Here is a 24070-nt window from a genome sequence, read left to right on the forward strand (position 1 = left end):
GGTCTCTGAAAGAAGTCCTCCACAGTTGGCATCAGGCCTGGTCCTGCAGCACCTCCATGATGGCACTGCCACTGGCACCGAGGTGTATCACTTCAGTCAGCAGCAACTAACCCAGACATGGAGTCTCGAAGCTGGAGACTTCAAGGGCTGCACAGGCTGCCAAGGAACATTTATAAGAGGCACAAAAAGCCTGACGAAAGACCTGAGGAAGAATGTCTTCCATTCAAAAGCTTATCTAACTATTCCAACTACACAGTTGATCCATTAAAAGATATCACCCTAAGACATCCTTGCTTCTTGCATAAAAATGCTTATACACTTGAAAATGCAGCTAAGCACAGATCTGCATATTTGAGCATCTAAATATCTCAAAATCTGGGTCAAACTGCTTAGTCGTAACTAGAAACTGTTACTCCCCTCCGCAGGCACAGGGGAGACGGGCCCAGGCATCTCACGGAAACAGATACCTTTGGTCACCAGTTTCTTCTATCCAGCGGTGGGCAAAACATGGCCCGCAGGCCAAATCCTGCCCACCAACTGATCGTATCTAACCTGTGGCTGCCGCGGTAGTGCTCCGCATGGGGCAAACCCTGCCTGCTCCTGCCCGAGGCAGCCCACACCATGCTACCGCCCACGCCCACGCCCACCCCAGCCCCAGCCAGCATGTACAGCTTCCCCATGAGGCTGCTCTAGCTGGTGCTGCAGCTGCCCAGGTACTGCTCTGCTCCCCCTGCCAGCACTCCTCCTCCTGCCCTTGCTGTGCCCTTCCAGGCAGGGGGGAGAGGGGGAAGCAGCAGTCGGGAGGCTCTTATGGAGCGCTGCGAGGGCAGCCATGGACCAGAATGCGTCTGTACTGCACCCCCCGGTACCTCCCACAACTTGCTGGCTCCCAGGACCTAGCAAGCAAGCAACCCAAGACACACACACGCAACCCCACACCCTCTCCCACATAATATATTGCTATTATGCAATTGCCTCTATACACACTACTCAAAAAATACAAATCAGGACAAAAAATATTTTTTGAAATAGAATTAAAATAAGTTTAATTTTTAGTATACGATTTTTTTTTCAATCTATAATTTGTAGAGGTGCACTGATACATGGATCCATATGGTACTGGCACTGATTAAAGGGAAAACTGACGTTATCGGCAACTGGCTTTTTTTGGCTGATGTGGCTGATAATGTTGCCGATAAATGGCACGTGTGTGGGCACAGCCGCAGCATGCATGAGACCAGGAATGAAGCCCAGCAGCATGGAGAGGGTTAGGACAGAGCTGTGCCTGGGGAAGGCAGCAGTGGCACTGGGAAGGGAGGCTATGGGGTGAGCTACAGCCACCCCAAAATGTTCCATAGCCCACCTCCAAGCACCACCACCCACCCACCCCAAGCGCAGCCCTGGCCCAACCCCCCTGCCGGGAAGAGCCCAGCACTGCCCCTGACCCCAGCCCACAGTGGACAGCCCGCCCTCACAGCACAGATCTGGGGGGCATGTGTCCCCTATGCTTCCCCCAGGGGTGAGCGCATAGGTGGGGTCTGCCCCCCCTCCCCATGTCATCTGGATGAGCTGCTCACAGGTCCATCCCATGCCTTATCCTGCCCCAGCTGGACAGCACCTGCCCCTGCCCCAGCCCCAATCCCTCCCTCACCATGAGGGCCTCAAATTACGCCCCCCATGTCCCTTCCCCCCAACAGACTTACCAGCCAGACACTGTGCTCCAAATTGCCAAGCTTGCATGTCTGCAATCGGATCAGTATCAGCCGATATGGCTTGTAAATAATTGGCCATCGGTGCTGGCCCAAAAAAATCTTTATCAGCGCACCTCTAATAATTTGTTAAAATGGTATCTTCCAAAATATTTTGTGTGTGGCCCTCAACAGCTCACCAAAACTTAAATAGCCTGCCAACAGAAATAATTGCCCAGCCCTGTTCTAGCCCCAAACTCCTTTCATCACAGTCGAAGTGGCTCTCATCTCCCTTTTGGGAGTTATGCATTGTGGGCCAGCTCCTGCAAATGGATTTGTTGAGGTGGAGGCCTAGGCAGAACATCCCAGAAGGCAATGGCACTCTACACAGGTGCCAAGGTCTGGCTACAACCATCCACTTACAGGACTTTGCCCTCCATAATTATGGGTAACTGTAGATGTGCAGGGAAGCTGCGCCGATGTGCTGTAATTACATGCTAATTAGCACTTTCCACCAGCCTGTCTCGTGTATTCAGGTTCCCCGTGCCACAGAATGGCAGCGGGGGTGCTTTAACTGAAGCTTGTTGAACGAGCTTTAGTTGAAACACCCCTACTGCCATTTTGAAATGCAGGATGCTAAATACACAAGACACTCTGAGAGCCACTCTAATTAAAGCACCCTACCCCCGGACCACATATAAAGACACCCTACGAGCCCCGTTCTAACTCCATGGAGAGTCACCCATAGGAGTTGGCTCTAGCTGTACATGACAGGTTCAATATATGCTGTTTTATGACTGGAAAGTAAGAATTGCATCTGATACAGGCCAATTACAACCGAAATGCCCAAGAGCCTGATTAAGGGCATGCAGGAATTTGAAATTAGTTGTGAAAGCATACATTACATACCTTACATTTGGCTCAAAATTTCAACGTTACCAAAATATGCTTTTATGTAAATCAACAGCAATAGAAAACTTTCCACATTAAAAAAAATAATCCAATGGAGACAGCTGTTTCAGGAAAAAAAATGATTGCCATATCTGAAACCAGAACCTCACTAAACCAACACAGAACTTGAAGAGGGAACTGATTTATAAACTAAAGGAAAAGGAAGTTCATTGATTTTTTTCCCTGTCCACACTGAGAAGGCTGGGGGTAAGGGAGGGGAGAACAAAACAGTGATATCCTAGATGTAAAATATTTCCTCTATTACTGCCATGCTGTAAGTCAATAAATATGTTTGCCTAGAGCATTTTGTACCCGAGTCTAATCTCACACCAACTTTATACTAAAATAACAGTTAATTGTGATTTTAGCATGCAAGAACCATATAAGACACGTTATTTTAAAAGCTGACACTGTCCATTTAAAGGTAGACAGGAAATAAATTCAAGGATGTCAAACAATCATTTTTAAAAACATCTTTTTTATTTTTTTCTCCCCCAGTGGACTGTGGAAATCCTATTTTTTATCCAGGTTTTTCCTCTTTTCAACAAAGAGTTTCAAACAAGCCTAACAGAGTTAAGTGTCCAACCTCCAGGGGATTTGGAAGCCAAAACTCAAACTTGTTCAGATTTAATTTTATCAAAACAAATTCAGAAACAAGTTATGCTTTTTAAAAAAAACTCTTCCCTCCTCTCCACCATAATATTCTTCCAGGCATGGGTACTTTTCCCATGACACTTTCAAAGGGCATAAAGGATTAAACTAGCAGCACAGTCAGAGCACTGACATCCTTTTTAACCCCCTTTCTAGTTATTTTGAACAATAAACTATAAGTGACCACATAGAGCCAATACAACACATTGTGCTGATAAATGTTATGGGGCTGTTAGTCTGTATATCATCACAACAATACATCAAAATACTGGGATGCTATGGAGACATCCACTGTGAGCAACAGATACATAACATGCAAAATGAAGCCACTACAATGAGGGGATGCTGAGGCTTATTGAGATCTATGAACAATTAGTACCATGCACTGTAACCAGGATTCTAGCAGAAATAACTAAGCTATGTCAAGCTCTCTTCTTAACTATCAAGGGCATTTAAAAATAAAATGGAAATGTAGATGTGAGAATGGAGTCACTATAGTAGTCTGTTATTAAACATACTGAACATGAAAATACTTTTGTCCCCTAATCTCATTTACTCGCAAAAAAGTAGCAAATAAAAGCAAACTCCCCTAGAGAATGCAAAATTAGTTGTTTGGCTTTAAACCAGGCCAACAAGTTAGCTTTAGAGGTTTGTAGTTCACAACCTTAAAGTAAAAAAAAAACTTCTTTGTCTAAGTAGTGTTATGGGTAGGGAAGGCAAACAAAAAATTACTCACAAGCAAAAAGCAGCTTTGACATTTGCATGTCTGATCTACTTCAACAGGTCTAAAGGAAAAGAAATATAATTTATTATAGCCTATTTAGTTCTGCAACAATTGCTCTTCAAAAACCGAAAGAGAATAATGTAGTTGAACATACATGCTCTCTTTACTGCAGAAATCTCTAACAGCCTCAGGCAAATACAGCTGTAGTACAAGGCATTACAAGAGTGCTGGGTGCTGTAGCTAGCAATTATCTTGGTATTTAACCAAATCTATCGCTCATCAGGAAAACGTTTAGTGCAGGAGTCGAAGCGAGACAGGCTGACATGGAGCACAGCTACTTAACTGTCCCCTCTAGCGATTTCACTTTCTCAACCCGAGAGTCATGTCAAATTAAACAACTACGCATTGACTTTTCACTTCTATAAACATTAAGGTGTGATTGACAACTCCTGGAAGCTATAAGCCAGTCATTATAATCAGCCAACATACTGTTAGCTTATTTGTGATGCAGTTTTTCCCCCTTCTGAGCTATTTCCTCGTGTACTGTTTTTACAGGTCTCAATAGACATATTTGCTTTTCCTCCATGAAGGGTCTCAGTTAGCAAATGACAGCTTCTCTGCCAGGGCGAGTGGTGGGGTGGGGGGAGGGAAAGCTGTCTTAGCTTGACATGCAACTTTTCTCCTTTTTGTCCCTGCAAGTCAAAGCCAATTCCCATCTATTTCAGATGGGACTTTGAAGTGTTTGCACAGTGCCAGTTTCAACAGACATTAGCATCTCAAATAGTATCTCATAAGCATATGTGCTAGTGCTTCATTTCTCCAGAATACTTTTCCAAATATTCAGCCACATGCATTCAGACCCTGCACAATGCTATGCATCTTTAATAGAACGTATGGTACTTTACTCACTTACCAGAGAATGAGCACACACAAGAATGGAAAATTAAACAAGCCAGATATAGTGTTATGAAAACATATTATATAGATCTCAAATCTTGCAAGCACATACTGGCGTTACCATGTTAGGTCAACATTTATAATATTTATCTAAATCCTGCAGGTTAGCAAAGTTACCCGAAGCAAAAAAGATACACGAAGCAGTCAAGATTTAAACAAAGATAAAAACACATTCCTTTGATTCTATAAGAAACAGCCAGGTACCAGAGCCCAACCTACTTTGGATGATGACAGCTTTATTCTCTACACTCCTAATTCAAACTACAATATTAATGTAAAAGATTTCCAGATTTTCTTCTCTCCAAAATCAAGGCAGAATATCAAAATTTCTTCAGGAATAATGGATGATGTTCCCCAGAAAAAGTAAACTAATTGGATTTTGAATACAAGAAGTCCCTGAAATCTGTAAGGAATGTGTGTGATGATTACATGTGGGACTCTTATGTTGCTCTTTGCCTACAGCAGGTTAATTTTATTGTTTGAAAGGCAAATTATACATACTTCATGTTATAAATCTTGTACTAAGTGAACACAGATTAAATGACTGCTAAACATTTTTGTGGAAAGTTTACTACTTTGGAGAAGAATGACTTGACTCACAAGAATTACTCTGAGCACTAACAGAAATAAAAAAAGTTTTAAGAGGACAAACAATTTATTTCTTTCAACAGTATAGTCATGCTGCCCCTTTCAAAAAGCATAAAATCACTATGGCAAAAGTTAAAAGTGGGATATCAGAGTTGCATAAGATATCATACATATTTTATACTTGCTCTCAGATTGAAAAAGTTATCAGCCATAAACTTGAAAAGATGTAGATTTAAATGAAAGAGTATCTTATGTGATAGTATCCAGAAGGTATTAAAATCACTTTTCAAACAAAAAGTAAAGCATCATCACAGGGCTGACAACAATACAATCTAACACCATTTTCATCAATTTTGGCTTTCTTGGCATGACACTGAAAGAAAACTGTCAGCATGATTGCTTTAAAATAATTGATAAGATATCTCTATTGTTTTCCTTTCTTTTGTTTTTAGCTGATCAGCTGCCACCGGTGCATTTAACTTCAAGACAAGAATGTAGCAGGATGCTTACTGCACATGTTGTGTATGCTGATTGACAGGAAGTGCTATAGAGTCCTTGTAGCTACTTTACCTTAAACTCTCTTACCCCCTAATATCCTTCAGACTAGTACCTTTAAACTAACCCGTCTCAAAGACAATAGATTCAATACTGCACACAGAGTCCGTTCACATAACACCAAAATGACACTGTTCATTTTAAATGGATTTTACCCAGTATTTTTTCTTGGGTATAAATCTCATAAGATTGTATATCAGGTGCTTACATTCAATGAATTCACATTTAATGGGATTTGCTACGGATCCAATGAAGAGGGAGGAAAAATTAACTTCTAATACTCCTGTGATTCACTAAATACTGTAGTTTCTATATTTTGAAAATTCTGAGTAAGTCCCAAAAATCTACTCAAAGCAGCAACTTTACCCTGTCAGAGATGTGCAGTGAAACCAGCAGCGGGACTCTGGCACCAAGTGAAAAATGAAGATGCAAACTGCTGCGAAACTTGTGAACCTCACCAAAAAAAGACATTGGGCCTCATTCTATGCTTGATTACTCTGCAACACTCAGGAAGGAACCGAGGCCAACATGTGACCTACTGATTTCTCCACAAATGCAAGTGATACTTAACTTACTTTAATTATACATTAGGGATTCTTTATTAGGAAGAAAACACGAAGTCTATTTTATAATCCTATGAAAAACCTGACGCAATTCCAATTTTTGCCCAGGGATTATAACTGTGATACTGAAAGCACTGTATTTACCACAGCACTTGCATGGGGGTCGGAAGAGGAAAGAAAGAAGCTGGGAAACTACATTTACTTAAATATGAACTTTAAAGTTAATATTAAAATGCAGCCATCACACAAAATGGCTAAAATATAATATGCGTTTAAAATTACTTATTACTATGCCCTATGTATATGTTACATACATACAAATATGTATACAAGCAATATACTTATACGTGTGTGTGTGTGTGTGTGTGTATTCAGATGTATATATCTATATCCATATATATGTGTATCTATCCGAGGGATATACACCCCCCCCACACACAAGTATATCTATGTGTAGATTATATATATATATATATATATATATATATAGCTAACTTTCAGTCCTCAGAAAACAAAAGCTAGCCCCATATAACAGCCAAATTCCTACATAACTCAATTTGGACATCTCATCTGGTGTGAACTGCACTCATTCCTAGTGTAAACCCCAGCGCGCTCTGCAATGATATACTGTAATGTCACATCGCAATCTGGATTTACTATAAAGGGCTGCTGACGAGTTTCAGAGCAGTAAACATTGCTGCGAGGTGTATTTCACACTGAGCTGGTTTTTATGAAGAACACTTCACCGCCCAGCCACAGCACCCAGATGATGAATGGTGAAAGATGCATGACAAGCTTCATCATTGTTTGTAAATCTTAACTGTTCCTGCTCACTAACTCTGCAGGCAATTTTCAAAGACAGCGGCCAACAGAAGGACAGCACAGCTTTCCTGAAGGTTATTCAACTTGTACTTGGCCTAAGAAGCTATGCCTGTGAGGAGCCATGCATTGAAAATAAAACTCACCAGTTACCCTGAAGCTTAGAATTAAAAACACTGTCTGGCAGGCATGTCAATGGCTGCTAAATTAAGAAACCCTATCAATGAGCTTTGATATCTGCCCTTCCCCTCTCCCTCCCCACTGCCCCGAGCCCTGTGTTGTCAATATATATCTCATGCAGGTGATAGATACTAGATTATCTATGCATACAATAAAAAAAATGATTATTTATAAAATGAGCCCTGTGAATGATGGATCTTTGCCAGTTTGATACCAGTGCAACCTTAACTGTCACATGCAACTGCTTACTACTAATATCCATGTCTGCACCTGCCTGGCTCGCTCCCTCCCATTTTTTGGCGAGAGGGGAGGAATTCCTCAAGACACCCATCCCTGTTTTCTTTGAATCGTTCTTTTTTATGGGGACAGCAGTGGAGTTTGCCTCAGTTTCTTGCCAAATGGTCATGGTTCTGCCCTCAAAACCTGGAGACCCCCTAGGATCTGCAGAAGGCCAGGATATCCTGTGCTGGATCCAGGATGACCCATCTCACCTCTGACTCCTTAATAATACCAGCATGTTGAAACAGTATAATATAGCCAAGGCTTTTCAAACGATAACCTAGAAATCCTCCTTTTTCCCTTTCAAGGAGGAAGGGGGATTCCCAAGGGCAGAGGGGTCTGCAGAGAAATTAGCCTAGTCTGAAGCAGCAATGAGTATCAGCTTTTATTTTCCAGAGGACTAGTGAGGAGTGGGGTAGGGTGGGATGGGGGCACCTACTCATCTACACCAGGTATAGATCTTAGGCAGACAAGGTTCTTTGGGTGAATCTGATATCTTTTATTAGACCAACTTAAATAGTTGGAAAACAATTATTAAGCAAGTTTTGGGGTTAAAAAACCCTTCGTCAGGTATAGATCTTTACACCCATCCACTTGCCCCCTGCCATCCACCACCAGAGAGTGAAGAGAAAAAGATATGGTGGTGATTCAGTACTCACAACACACGAATCTATCATAACCACACTGTTATAGTTAATATTCTAATAGAACTCCCTCATTTTGCCTACTGCTTTGATCTAGACAACAAGATTTCCATTGTTTTTATTTGTATCAGTAGTTTTTTGTATTTGGAGATAATAAAATCAGTGGGACCGATCCTCAGCCAGTGTCAATTAGGGTAGACTGATTGACTTCAATGGATTTCTCCTAAGAATTCTGTATCTCAAAGTGAGAGAAGGGGTATTGTATTGTAACTATTGAAACCTTAAGCATCTTGCATAGTGCTGTCCCTGAAGAAAAACACAGGTAGAAAAGACGTATAAGCTGGGTTCAGGATCACGTACAGATCTAAACTAGTGATCCTAAAAGCTCTAGAGAGCTGTCCCCTTACCCTATGAGGTACGGAGAAATTACCTGTCCTCTGCAACTAAGAGCAGATGTCAAACTGATCCATATGTATCCACAAATAATTGGTGATATCTTAACATTGCTCTGCGTAGCATGATATTATATCACAAGGATGTGATGTCATGACGTAACACTGCAGTAAATTGTGATGATGATATCACTCATCAAAGGCTTCTTTTCTGCAGCCCTATTCAGCAAGTCTGAAGTTGGCTGGTCTAAACTACAGACAATGAGTCAAATGTTTCCTTCAAATGATCCCTCCTCAAATACACAAAAGTTTCTCACTGGATTTCCATGGAATATGAACAGTTATTGCTTCCTAGTAAGCTGCTTGAACCAACTGAAAAAAAAAAAGTATGCTTACATGTTTATTCACACAGAATGTTATACAACAAGTAAATACATTCTCTGATGAAACCAAATCTTGTTTTGCAAGGCAACCAAAAGAAACCCAAAGAACTGAACAGGCTATATTTGCTTATATGTATTTTAAAGCCATGATGGACGGGTGAGACTTTACTAGTGTATATGTGCACGTTTCCTATTACAGCTGGTACCCTGGCTATTTCTAGTCCAAGCTTGGCTGTATCTACTGAGACTACTCACAGAGTGTACACAATAGCTTAGAATTCTTTAAACTTCCCAACATCCAACAAAGAATATATTGTTGGATGCTTTTTCATGGTATTTAAAAATAGGGGAAAAAAACTCATTAGAAAATATCGTAGCTCTATATTTTTAGGCTTATCAGGAGCAATTTCAGGCTTCCTTTGTGGAAAATCAGAAAAATGCACACTTACCTAATTGTGCAATGATCAGCTCTTTTGTACATGGATTATTTTCTTCCTGTAAGTTTTAGAGTGCATACAGCATACAGAACATGTTAGAAAATAAAATAAACTGAAGTACAATTGAACTTAAGCATATGCTTAAGAACTTTCCTGAAACAAGTCCTGAAAGCACCTTAAACATCTCATGTAAAAGTATCTTTAGTAGTCTAATCTCACTCAGAATATAGACAGGAAAAAATTACTTCCAAAAAGGTTTACCTTAAAAACTTGCAGGAAAAGTTTACCCTACTTTGTTTTAAGATGTCCCTACACAGTTATTATTATTGCTGTTGATGAAGTGCTAGTCCATTAGCTGTGTTAATTATGTCACAAGTGAAAATTAATTACTTACTTTTTAAATAAAGTATGACGATCGGCAAACCCAGCATTTAACTTTTAATTTTTAGTTTATGCTTTTCAGTTAAAAAATAATTTACCCAAAAAGTACCTGTTTAAATGCTAGGCATTTTGCTAGGTCCTAACCAATTTCCACTCTGGTTGATATAAAGAAACCTACTAATTTCAGCAGAAGTTTGTTTCTGCTTTGACAACATACCAACAGCAAAACCACTGTACTGGACACATTTGCATATGTCACTATGGCCTCATGCTCCATCTTTTGGTTAAGTGGTAAGGCATGTATTGTGTACTGCTGTAGTTTTTTTGAACATGAAGCAAAACACTGACATTTCTAAGAAACTTGCACTGAGCAAATACCCTACCTGATAAGGGAATGCAGCAAGCAGGAAAAGCAGAAGTTTCTGTGTATTGTACACTCACATGCCAGTGAACCAAACCAATACTAGGAGAACAGTTCCAATTTTCAGCCTACTTGCAATTCATGTCTAAATGATGCTACAAGTGGTGCATGCATTTGGGACTGATAAATTAGAATACATTTAAGAAAAAGAACGGGCAAATTACAAATCCAGTTATTCAAGAACCAAAGTGCTTAACAGAAAAAGCCCATACAACAGGTTTTTGTACCGTTTTAGTAAATCTGCAGATGATTTCTAACAGCTTGTTTTTAATTATAAGTTTCTTCCTAAAAGTTTTAATGATGATATCATCACTGTTTTCAGCTATCAATAATGCTTTCCTTTAGACAAGAATTAAAATGTAATTATGAATCATTAAAATATGATTCTAGAACACTGTTTGGAGTTTATTGTTTCTAGAAGATTTGGTTTGTTTAAAAACAAAACAATATTGTCTACTGTCTAGTAGGTACCAACACACCACAATCCACCTGGGAGAACAAACAAGATGGGGCTGTTTTCCAACATCAGATCATACTCACAAATATGGAGGCTGTAATCTGTAGTTTCTTCCACCCATGGCATAGGTGTACTTGAACAGAGATTCAAAGCAGGGGCAAGAGGATGTTTCCCAAGTGGTTTTGCTTGTTAGCACATCTGTAAAATCCAGTCAAGTCTTCACTGATCCCTGTTAGCAGGGGCTGACTGAGAAAGGTGCCAAATCAGCAATTCTCAGAACTGGCCTAAACATCTTGGGACAGCCCAAAAAGTGAATCCAGCTGTGTCAGCTGCCTCCACCCCTTGTCACAGGAAGAAATGGAGTAGCTTCTAGAGTGGTGCCCCATGTCTCAAGATTTACTTGCAAAATCCAGGGAGTGAATCTTGTCCACTGATATCAAATAAAGTACAATCAGGTCTCACCTCTTCCGTCATTCCTCAGTCTTGCTTCCAAATAATATTGTAAAGAGTCCTTTCAGCACTGGTGTTGACATGTGGGGTGGAATGATCCAATGAAACAACAGAATTGCAAGGATCTGGTCTCACAGATATTCTGCATGCCAAGACTCTGCAACGGGCATATCTCTGATTCTGCATTCAGATGCTATCTGTGGCTCTCAAACATTTGCTTTGTATATGGCATGCACTGCACATGAGAAAGATCACAAACAGTCTCTGCTTTCATATACTACAGCCTAGGTTGAGAAGAATGTCATCATCTGGGATCTCCTTTCCATTCTTTTAGTGTGTAATGTCTCCAGAACCTCCACTCTTGTTACTGAAATGAGCCTTGAGCTTTTCTTTTCATTTGTCATAAGAAATTAGACTTAGAACCCAATATGCATCTGACTGTGAAACCAATGCTAGGGATTCATCACACAGCTGCATGCAGAATACAGTATTGATCCCACAGTTAGGAGTCCAAGATAGCTTTTTTGCATACCTCATTTTGACTGTATTATACATTACTGGCAAATTTCTCTGTTCTTGTTTGAATTTTTTAAGCTTATTCCAAGGCCAGAGAAGTTCTGAGGTTAATCAGAGAAACTATTTTTAAATAAGAAGAATTTCTAAATTTGATTCATTCTCACTTTTTTGTATTCAACTCTTTTTCTTAAAAGAAAGATACAGTGAACTAAAACATTTACATTTGTTTTATACAATGTTGTAGCATGTACTTGTGTAACTGGACCAGTCTTTAAAAAATTAAAGGTGAGCAAAATTTTAAGAGATTATTAGATGTAAGATCGGTGTGACTGGCTTAGGCATTTGATGTCAATTATCCTCTGGAGGCTGGCCCTCACAGGGCACATCTACATGTGCAATTAATACACCTGAATTTACTTTGTAATAATTCAGGCTCATTAAACTTTTCCTGGGAACAAGTCTTCACATGTATCTGCGTCAGGTGCAGATTTGCACCGAACAGGTGCATCCACACATTCAAACACATGCACTTGCAGAAGCTCAAATAGCAGCAGCACAAATTTGTGCTAGAGATTTGTGCCTCAGCACATGTGCCTGAACATGCACTTTGGTGAGGGGCAAATTGTGCCACTTGGGGCAAACTGAACCTGCCCAGCTCCTCTCGGATCTCTTGCCAGGGGGACCTAGAGGCTGGGCCAGCACCTGTGCTGGTCCCAGCAGGATAAAAAGCTGCCCTGGCCAGCAGCTCAGGGCTACTTGCCCTCAGAAGCTTCTGAAGCCAAGCTAGTTGATATTGGAGGACACTAGTCCATTGTGCCAGCTGGACTGCTGAAGCAGCCCTAACCTACATTAGCCCCTGCACTCTCTAGCACTATAGCAGTCTGGCAGTGGGGGCTGCTGCCTGGCTGTGACCTGCTGCCACCTGCCATCCTAGGTGGGGACCACACGGCCACCTGGACTGTGGTACAGGCTCTGCAGCAGAGCCCCCTGCACCTCTGGGCCAGCTGCCAGTGGGCCGTGGCTATACAGTTGGCCATGACAGCACTACTGTCATGTCTTCTGGTGCCCCCGCTCTGCCATCTGGGCAGCTATCTCCCAGATGTGTTTGTTGTAGTAGCCCACTTTGAACTCGTGAAGCATGTCCTCCTGGCCCCAAAAAGCCAGGAGGTCAGTCACTTTGTCTGCCCTCCAGCTGGGTCTCCAGTGCTGGCCCTGGCCAAGCTCCTCTGCTTGGTTCTTACCACTTGCCTCACAAGCAGAGATCCTTGTTTAAAAATTGCAAATTCTCTCATAAAAAACCCCAAATGATCTCATTAAAATACCCAAAATCCACATTCTTCCATGATTAAAATGAAACATCACTATATAGGGAGAGATCAGTTGGGCAATGTTTTATTGATATATTTACAATTTTAAAGAAATTTGGAAACGTACTAGTGCCTCTATCATCATAGTAAAACAAATTTTAAATATCCATACACTTTGGCATTTGCTTTTGGTTTTTTTTAATCATAGAAAAATTAGAGCTGCTCAAGCCCCCTTCGCTCACCAGGATGTGGGGTGCTGAGCAGCACTGCTATGCTGGTGCCCTGCCCCTGCCCTTGCCCATCACTCCCAACCCACAGCCCCCGCAATGTCCCTTGCTTCTGACCCACAGCCCCTGCCTGTCCCCACTAACTCCATCCCAGCAGCAGCTCCATCCCAGCACCAGGACATGAATCCAGCTGCAGCTGTCCCACTCAACGCTTTGTGGCTCTGAGCAGTGCCAGCCCTTGCCGTTCTGCTGCTCCCTGCACCTGTGCCCAGGCCCCAGCAATCCCCATGTCATTCCCTTGACTGAGGCTCAGGGACTGACCTGGGCAAGACCCTTCCCTTCCAGGCTGGTCTTCCCCTGTACAGGCTGCTCTAGGAGTACAGGGGGACTCTGAGCCTGGCTCTGGCAGCCTCTCCTACCCGGAACACTCCCCTATCTCCAAGCCCCGCATCTCTCTCTCTCTCTCTCTCTCTCACACACACACACACACACACACACACACACACACACACACACACCCCCTGCTGCCACCCCCACCCCTTCTCCCAGCCCATCACACATCCAAGTGTTTCCTGAGAGCAGGAGCGCCTCTGGACTGGGGCTGCATGTGCAGAATGCAACATGCTGCCTGTGTGTATAGTTATCCTAGAAAGGATGTCCCAGAGAGATGATAAAGGACCCAGTTTTAGTACCAACTAAAGGAAACCTTTAGCTTAAGTGGCAGAGGACCACATTTCAGGTGCTGAAAAAAAGATTTTAGTATCAGCACCCAAGTTTTAAAAAGTAACTAGTAATTATTAGTAACTATGGATACTGTCAGCAGCACATAGATATGAAATATAAAATTATAGAAAGAGTATCTCTAAACATCTTCTAGCCAGCTACTTACTTACTTGCACCATAACCCATGGGCCACCACCTACCACCCATGGCTCTTTGCAGAAAGTCTCATCAAAGTTGTAATTTTTTAACTGATACACCAACCATGTCTTTCCTAAAGTCATGAATAATGAAACACATGCACTATTTATCTCTGTCAACTGCAGTTATTCTTTAGAGCCAGTGTTTGCCACAACTAAAGTAAAAGTACACATGTTGTGGCTTTTTGGCTAATATTGACTGCTAACATGTTCTTAAACTATCAGGGCTGAGTGCCACTTATCTAGACACAAGCTGAAAAATTGCTTGCTCATGCTTTCTGGTTATACTTTCAAGCAGTGCTCCTTTATTTAGTATTTTACACAGGGCACAATTCTGTTTTTTCATTTAACGGGTAATAAGGCCATAGAACTCATTGTCACAGGAAATTGTTGAGACCAAGAATTTTCAGAGTAGGGCTGGAAAGGACCACAGGAGCTCAGCTACTCCAGTCCCCTGCTCAAGGCAGGATCATCCCTGACTAAAAAATCCTAGTCAGTGCTTTGTCTAATAGTTCCCTTTTCTAGTCTTTGGGAACCTCCCATCATTTCCACAAGTTCTCAAAACTGATCATCAATAGCTCTGCAGTTATCTCTGCATTCTAGGAGACGATCAAGACAGCTGGGAAGGGGGACATCCCTGCCCATGACAAACCAAAAAGAGGGAAGTCTTCATCTGGCCCTGTTGGTAGTGGCATGCCAAGCAGACAACTACTGGGACAAAGAAACACTTTGGCTGTAGCTGAACTCAAACCAGGGTGAGGAAACCCTGTTAGATTTCAAGTCCATTACCTTAACCTCTCAGGCATCACAACTAAATAGCTTGCCAGATTCAAAAAGGGATGGGATGTTTATAAGAACCACACAAATACTCAGAGCTATCACAGTTAAAGCCAACAGCTTTTATGTGCTATGGACCCGATAGTCTCCTTTCTTATCTATCTATTCATTTATGTTTTAAAAGCAAAAACAATTACAAATGGGAGTTAAGCAAAAGACGGGGAAAAGGGAAGGGAAAAGGCTTCTAATGAACAGACAATCCAAAACCTTTTCCTTCTGGAAATGGCTGCTTTTAGTTCATTCATAATTTCATCATATGGGATAGCCATTTAGAAATTTTCTTTTCCACCAGGAAATGTACAGGTAGAAGGGCAGCAGCATTGCCAGACGAAAGGTTTTTTAGAACCACTTAATATTGCAGGGAGCTTGAATGCTGATGTTTTGTCATTTAGAAAATGGCACTCCATTATTATATGCAACACACTGTAACATGGTGTGACTTCAAGTAGGAATGTCAGACGCTTCCTACAAACTTCTTTTCACCATTCATAAAACAAAAGCAAATTTAAATCAGAGGTCGGCTAGCTCATCTCTCCTCCCTTTTTAACAAAGCCAGCTTAAACAGGCAGTTAACTTTGCAGAACAACATTAATGAAATCATCTGACTGACATACTAACTGTGTTAATATATGAACTGGCAAAGTCTTTATAAGTTACAAGTCAGGACTGGGGTGGGTAACACAGTGCACATCTTAAAGGAAGCACTCTTATAATTACCTTGTTGATCAGAAATATTAAAATAGATTTAATAACCACTGCAGCATTTTCACTTTACCATAGGGATAATAGTGGAGCTAAGTCTTTGAAAATTTAGCTCTTCTATTTTAAAATACTGTTTAGTTCTGTTGCACTTATCTACTATTCAGTTACCTTCTTTTGAAATTTTTGAGTTATTAATACATAACCCTTCAAACAGAACTTCTATACACCATCTTCAAACAAAAATTATGGGGCTGTAGGAACTACCAGGTGAAGTTTTATGGCCTGTAATATATGGGAGATCAGAAAAGATGATCACAACAATCCTTTCTGGCCTTAAAAATCTATGAATATATGTTCTTAGAAAGAAAAAGGCACTTTTGTGTTTAATGGTAAATATAATCCTGGGGAAAAACATATATACATGCTGAGTCATGACCTGATCAATAATTCCGGGGGTCAGCAGCTCTTTGCAGGTGTGGGCCAGAGCTTGCAACTTGGCTGCAGCTGACAATCAGAAGCCTCTGCTTCCTGAGTGGCCAGCTGGCTCCACTCACCCTGGCTGCAGATGCACAACCCCACTGCAGTGAGGGAAGCACTGACATTGTGGAGCAGCAGGCTCCGTAACAGGGAAGTGCTGTAGGGGAGAGGGGGGTGGGGATCAGCTGCACGCTGCACTTCCATGTCAACAATTCCCTGTGCTAAACTAGACCTCTTCTTGGGCTGGATTCAGGCCATGAACCACAGGTTACCAATCCCTGATGTTAATAACCCATCCTCAAGATGTCTAAAGGCCATCTCCATGAGCTAATTGGCTATGGATCAGATAACCTTCTTGATTCTAAGGTCAGATAAAGACGTTATACCATATTATTCCAGCAGTGAAAAGAAAGAAAATGCTGAAAATAGCATATCACATCTTTAATTTTACATATTTTGATTTCTATCCATATATAGAGTTGGTGTGGAAACAAAGGGGATGATTGTATAAGATCTAAAGCACTTCTACTGTAGTTAGTTGACTTGCTTTTAATGGAATCTCACAGCTACTCATACAGTGTACATGGGCCTGCTAACCTCAGAAGTTTCATAGATTTCATAGACATTAGGGCTGGAAGGGACCTCGGAAGATCATCAAATCCAGCCCCCCGCCCAAAGGGCAGGAAGTCAGCTGGGGTCATAAGATCCCAGCAAGATAAGCATCCAGTTTCATCTTGAAGGTGTTCAATGAAGGCGCTTGAACAACCTCCGGTGGCAGGCTGTTCCAGACCTTGGGGGCTCGGACAGTAAAGAAATTCTTCCTTATGTCCAGCCTGAAACGATCTTGTAGTAGTTTGTGACCATTCAACCTCGTCATCCCTTGGGGCGCTCTGGTGAACAAACGTTCCCCCAGATACTGGTGGTCACCCCTGATAAACTTGTAGGTGGCCATCAGATCACCCCTGAGCCTGCGCTTTTCCAGGCTAAAGCCAGCATTTTGGTCGCTTTACTAGCCGCAGCATCGCATTGCAGGCTCATGTTCATCTTGTGGTCAATGATGACCCCCAAGTCTCTTTCTTCCATAGTGCTAGCCAACATAGCACTGCCGAGCTTATAAGGATGCTGCAGGTTTTTTTTCCCAAGGTGGAGAACCTTGCATTTATCGGCGTTGAACACCATCAGATTCTCGTCCGCCCACTTGCTGATCCTGTCCAGGTCAGCCTGGATCATCCGCCTGTCTTCTCGTGTGGATGCTTTGCCCCAAAGTTTGGTGTCATCTGCGAACTTGGCCAGTCCGCTTCTGACTCCAGTGTCCACATCATTAATGAAGATGTTGAACAGTATGGGTCCAAGGACAGAGCCCTGGGGGACCCCACTGGTCACAGGACACCATGATGAGTGACTTCCATCAATTACTACCCTCTGGGTCCAACCCCAGAGCCAATTTTCCAGCCAGTGGAGCGTGGAGGACCCAAGGCGACAATTGGCCAGTTTCTCCAAGAGACGATCATGGGACACCAGATCGAAGGCTTTTTTGAAGTCAAGATATATGACATCAATCTCTTCTCCCTTGTCTAGGTGATAGGTCACCTGGTCGTAGAAGGAAATGAGATTGGTCAAGCAAGACCTACCCGCAACAAACCCGTGCTGGCTATCCCTTAAGATGTTGGCGTCGGTCAGTCCATTAAGGATGGCCTCCTTAATTGTGTGGTGGTTGCTAAACTGGTAGGTATCACTAACCATAAGAAGAGAGGTTAATGGGCTTTACTATGTATAAAACAGCCATTGTCCATTCCAACACACAATGGAACTAGGAGGAGGAACAATCTGTTACAGGAAACATTTGTGCCATACAACATCACTACTTTAGGGAGTAGTCAAGTTTCAGGTCTTACAGACATCCCACCATTCACACCATCTTGGTTAAGTGAGTACCCATGCAACTGAGGATTGTTATGAAAGAGGGGGAAAAACACTGAGAAGAGAAGAATGGATCAAAAATTTTGAGGGAGTGCAATATGTGGCCTAATAAAGTAATTTTTTTTCTTGCCTTAGAATAGGGAACTCACAGCATATATTTCCCATGATCAGTTTGGTTTTTTTTAAAAGCTTTCCTTTTGACAGGCTTCTTAAGAGCAAGTGGGCAATTTACTCATATACTCAAACTTTTCATGAAAACACTGGTACCTTTTTTGTCCAGCAAGTTCTCTGCTATGGAAAAACACTCCTTCAGGGTTTGAAAAATGCTGTTTGATCTCAGTAAATTACATCTCGCTGCCTGTCAGTTTCTGATTGATGACAAAACTTAGGGAACAATATCAGTGTGTGGAATATTATCTGGACAAGCAGTCAACGATTATTGGAAATACTGTATTTATGCAGTTTAAAAATCAGTGGCACATTATGCACAACATTTTTTTCCTAGAGCGATGGAAAAAAACCAAAATGCTTTTGTTAAGAAAGGGTGTATTTTTTTTGTCTACTTTTAAGAATGCTCGTTTGGCGAGGGTCATCAGTTAATGAGTTAGTAGTGATGGATGAAAGAAAAAGTGCCACCTCCAGTTAACTATGAAGTCTGCTGTTTGTTTCACCAATGAAGAGAAAGAAAGATGTCACTGTTCAGTGGCTGTCAGAGCCGAGGGAGGAGAATTAAACTGAAGAGAGGGAAAATGAACCAAGGATCACTAATTTCCCTGAACCATTTAAAACTACTGAAGAGAGAAAAAGACATCTTGTTTGTTCTACCACATTGCATTTTGCTTCTTTCTCTCTCTGATACAGAGCTGCAGGCTAGATCTTCAGCTAGTAGATACCAACCTAACTTCAACGATGTAAATGGGTCCAAGCTGATTTCCATGAGCAGAAGATTTAACCTTCATTCTATTCTTAGAAATTAAGGTTTCCATCATACTGTAACTAAGTCCTTAGTTACACAAGCAAAATATATCAACGCAAAACAAACCCAGCATCTTAGAGCCTCTCTATACCCTGTGCTAATAGAGGCCTTCAGCTACAGTATTAATCTCTGCTGACTGCAGATGTAGCTTACTGTACTATCTACACCATCTTTCAGTTCAATTACTGCCTTTTAGAACACGGTCGAACATAACTTTAAACTGTTTTAGAAAGGAACATGCCACTCAGAAGTAAGCATGAGCTATTTCAATCCAACCGTAAGCTCTGTCCTTTTCTATACCAGTATAAATAGAATTAAACCCCTAACTTTAAACCTGAATTAAACAAATTTAAAATTACAGTGATGTAGTTCTATTTATACTGGTACAAAAGCACACACGTGTAAAAGTTATATCAGAACGTTTCATCCCAATATGATTTAACTGATACAATTAACTGATAATGGTTATGTCTGTCCACATCCTTTGATGATATTAATGAAAAAGAACAAAACCTGTTCTCTAAACCTTCATATTCAGTCATATTCCTTCTGCTAAGCTGTACCACATACCTTAGCTGAATAACGTCCTCTAAGATTATAAGGGGTGGAAAAGTTTTCTGCTCTCTGCCTTTTCCTTCCTTTGTACAGGATGAATTGGACAGGAACTTCTATTCTCTTCTCGTTTGTTTTGGAAAACCAATGGTTTCTTTTCTTCAAAAGGGTAGATAATTCCCTTGCTGAAGAGGCTGGTGAAGAGTTTTCACATGGCCAGATGTGGATAAGGGGCCCCCTGGGTGCCTGGGTTTCCTCAGAAAATGGCAGGTTTCCCCTTGCAAGTGGGCAACATTCCAGTCTGCAAGGGGTCCTGCTTGAGGCTACTGGGAGCAGGACGCAGGGTGCACCATATGCAAGTGCATGGCTGTACACATTGCATGTGGCCAGGATTACAGCCGGGCAGCGTGGAGAGTAGCTCCTTGCAGGTAAGTCTACAGAGGGGAAGGGACATGGGGGAGGCAAATCAAGGCCCCATGGTGAGGGAGGGACTGGGGCAGGGGCACTGCCCAGCCAGGGTGGTGTACAGGATCCAGGGCCAGTGTGGAGAGTGGGATGGAGACACGGGCAGCTCGTCCAGTGGCTGCGTGGGACGGGGGGTTTGCGGGAGCGGGCACTCCCCACCACTGTGCACACAACCCACGGAAGGCATAGGGGGGCATGTGCCCCCTTATATTTATATGCAGGGAAGATGCGGGCTGCTCGCTGTGGGCTCCGAGCTCTCCGCTCTGCTACCTTTACCTGGAAGCCCTGTGCCCGCTGAGTGCCCCCTGCCCGCCTACCAGCAGTGAGGGCAGTGAGTTGTGCCTCCCACTGCTGAGCAGGCAGGGGATGTGTGGCTGGCACAGGGATCCTGTGGTAAAGGCAGCAGGGCAGAGAGCCCCAAGCCCAGAGCAGGCAGGCCACATCTGCCCTGAACCCGCTCCACTCTAGGCATTTGTTCTGCCTTCCCTGTGCAATGCCGCGTGTGTTAAATAGAGTGGAAAAGGATTCCTTGATCAAAGCTCTTTGAATGCTCTGCCCTGCCCGCTCTGCTCTGCCCCACTCTTAGACTTGCATCTTGTGCATCCGTCATGAAATCATACAAAAACAGCTAGAAGGGCTCCCAGAAGGTCAATCCTCTGCCCAAGGCAGGATCATCCTCATCTATACCACATCCTACCACTATAAATCAAAACAATGTTTTCAGTACATGCCAGTGGTGAGCAAAATATGACCTGCAGCCTGAATCCGGCCCGCCAGGCACCCACCAATGAATTGTACCCTGCCCAGCTCTTCTGCCTATGAGGATGGGAGCTAGGTATTCATGTACATGCACATCCCCCAACATGCCCTATTGCTCTGCACTTCCATCCTCATGGGCGGAAGGGCCCAGCTAGCAGCAGCCACCCCAAAGGACCTGCTTGGTTCCCCTGGTGTCCTGCTTGCTCTAGGCAGCAAGTAGGAAAGTGGCAGGGATGGGGCCGGGGGTGAGCTGCAGCTGGGCGAGGGCAGGGAGCGTGGGGCTAGCGCTGGTGGCAGTGTGGAGCCTGCGCCCAGGGGGGCAGCGAGAGCATGAAGCTGAGCTGGGCAGGGTGTAGGTGTGAAGGAGTATGGGCTAGTGGGAGGACCCCCCCTCATATTGCCCCACATAGCGTGCAGCCCCTGTTGCCAGGAGCAGCAGCAGGCAGGGGCAGTCGGGGCGTTCGTGCCCTGCACAGGTGCTGGTGCCCAGCAGCACGTGGCTCCAGCCAGTACTATGCATGAGGGCAAGGAGGGCAGCCTGCCCAGCCCGTCTCTATCCAGTCCCACATTGGAGCCGGCTGCCTTCCCGCCCCCTGCCGCACAGGTCCCAGGACTCCGCAGAAAGTGGAGGGGAGCCCCAGCCCCTGCTTTCTCGCAGAGTCCTGGGACTTGCACGGCAGGGGGTGGGAAAGGCAGCCAGCTTCAGTGCAGGGCTTCCCCCGGTACCAAGTGAGTGTGGGAGCTACAGGGGCGCTGCACAGAGCCCCCACAATACAGGCAGGCCCAGCAGGCTGAGCTCCTCACCCCCACCCACAGCACTTGCCAGAGCTATGCACTGCTGGGCTCCAGCGCCTGTGCGGGGCACGAGCCCCCCCAAGTGCCTCCACCTGCTGCTGCACACCTGCTGCTTTGCACCATGTAGGGGAGTGTGGGGGAGTACCCATACCCCCCCACCCTCCCTCACACCCCACAAACCCCACACATTTGCACCCTGCCCCCACAACCCCCACATATATACATCCCCTGACATATCCTATGCCCCCCACACACAGCCACACCCTCTCACAAACACCCCTACACCCCACCATACACACACATACCTCTATACCCCCCACCTCACCATACATGCACACACACCTCACACTCCACCATACATACACCCCCACCCCAACCAACCCCCGCACCCCCCTCCCCACACAATCTACAAGAGTAAGGCTTTATTTTTGAGTTATTATGCAAATCACTTCTATATACAGTACACAAACACAAATCATGATAAATCTGCTTTGTAATAAAATTAAAATATGTTATAACTGGTGTTTGACTTTTAGTGTATGATTTGGGTTTTTTCTGGTTCCAACATGGAAACCCTCCCCCCTCCCCCCCCAAAGTAGTATTTCTCGGGAGCAAAGGGAGGAACTTCCAGTGGCAAAGGTCAGAGGTTAAGACTTTCAGTCCCAATATGGCAACCAGGGGGCGGGGCAACTGTCGAGGGGCGGGACTACCCATGTGGCCCTTGACAGCTCACCAAAACTCGTTAAACGGTCCTCCAGCCGAAATAAATGCCCGCCCCAGTATATGCCAACAGGGAAACACTTCCAAAGTGACAGCAACATTGTTTAAAATTAGCACAAAGGTATTCTAAAACTAAACTTCTGCTCTTGTGAAAAACAGATAGAAAAGAAGATGCATGCATCTGAAATATTTAAAAATCCAGCAATGGGGCATACTGTATCTGAAAGTTGAGAACAGATGTAAAAGCCCAAGTCTTTCCATACTATCATGCTTAGAAAGACACTGACGGGCTTTGGACGCAAAATACTTTCTAAATGACATGTGCGGACAGCAGGATTGCAAAACCACAAAGGACTGCAAAGGAATATTTAGGGAACAAATCTCTTGAAAAAGAAAAAGGGGTGGACATCACTTCTTTAGAAGACAGCGGGCACATCTACATGTTCATTAATGTGTCATAATTACAGCACATTAAGCTGTCATTACCTGTAATGACAGGTACTAACTTAATGTGCCATAATTGGCACTACTGTGCATTAGAACGCTTTTTTAGTGACATTAATGCACTAGATCTAGTGTGCATTAGCACAGGTTTTGTCCACTGCACTAATAGATAGCAGAATGCTCATTAAGCGTCTCGTGTAGATGTGCCCAGCGTACCGTAATCTGGAGAATACATTTCCCTGGAAACACTTATTTGACTGAAATGCAGTAAAAATATGCATTATTTTAACCATTACCTGCTCTTCATTCCATCCACAAGAAACTAATGCAGGACCAGAAAAGCCCCAACAGCAGTGTCCTCCTAATCCATTCTAACCTCTCAGACTATGAATTCCATAATAACTGACAGGTATCATAGAAATGCAGGTCATTTCCAAACAGACTCTTCTTGGTAAGATCTATGATACTTACCCTTCATCAGTATCAACTACTAGCCTGCTATTAATTGTATTTGTGATGCCTGCTCAAAAGAAAAAAAAAAAAGAGAGATACTGGATCCCACCCCCTAAACCTTGGGTTACCATGCACCTACCGCTGGCTTTTGATTCGGAGTATGAAGGGCTGTCCTCAAAAGTGAAGATCTGTGGAACACATGCAGGGGTTCCAACACTCTGGCCCAGGTATGGAGCAGGTGGGTAGTAAGAGTGCATCCTGTACTGAGAGCCCATGGCATGGCGGTTCTCGGAGCTCTTTACCTGTTTGAATAAAGAATCAGAACAGTTGTATATAAAAGCTGAATCTCAGAGTTTTCTCCTTGTCCTGCCTTCACGTATAGTTCACTGATCTCAGGGGGGCAAAGCATATCCCCTTCCCTGAAATCTATCAAAGACAAAAATACACAATTACCTGTGGGTGTATACTTCTTATAAGATA

At 43.2% G+C, this 24070-nt stretch overlaps 1 protein-coding gene across 12 annotated transcripts in view; it reads right to left on the reverse strand.

The window, feature by feature from the left end:
- DMRT1 (doublesex and mab-3 related transcription factor 1) overlaps window positions 1–24070 on the reverse strand; it is a 100606-nt gene that overhangs the window by 25268 nt on the left and 51268 nt on the right. For 8 of the 12 annotated variants that reach the window (XR_009460981.1, XR_009460982.1, XM_019478119.2 and 5 more), the window contains one exon: window positions 23730–23892. Coding sequence is in view for 10 of the 12 variants with exons in the window: in XM_019478119.2 (XP_019333664.1) it covers window positions 23730–23892 (163 nt within the window). In the remaining 2 variants the exon portion in view is untranslated. Of the gene's footprint in view, window positions 1–4026; window positions 4076–8537; window positions 9364–9823; window positions 9870–23729; window positions 23893–24070 lie in introns of those variants that run through there. The other 4 variants (XM_019478122.2, XM_059724774.1, XM_019478124.2 and 1 more) reach the window with 3 other exon arrangements.

The sequence above is a fragment of the Alligator mississippiensis genome, chromosome 3, assembly GCF_030867095.1.
Source record: "Alligator mississippiensis isolate rAllMis1 chromosome 3, rAllMis1, whole genome shotgun sequence".
Taxonomy (NCBI): domain Eukaryota; kingdom Metazoa; phylum Chordata; order Crocodylia; family Alligatoridae; genus Alligator; species Alligator mississippiensis.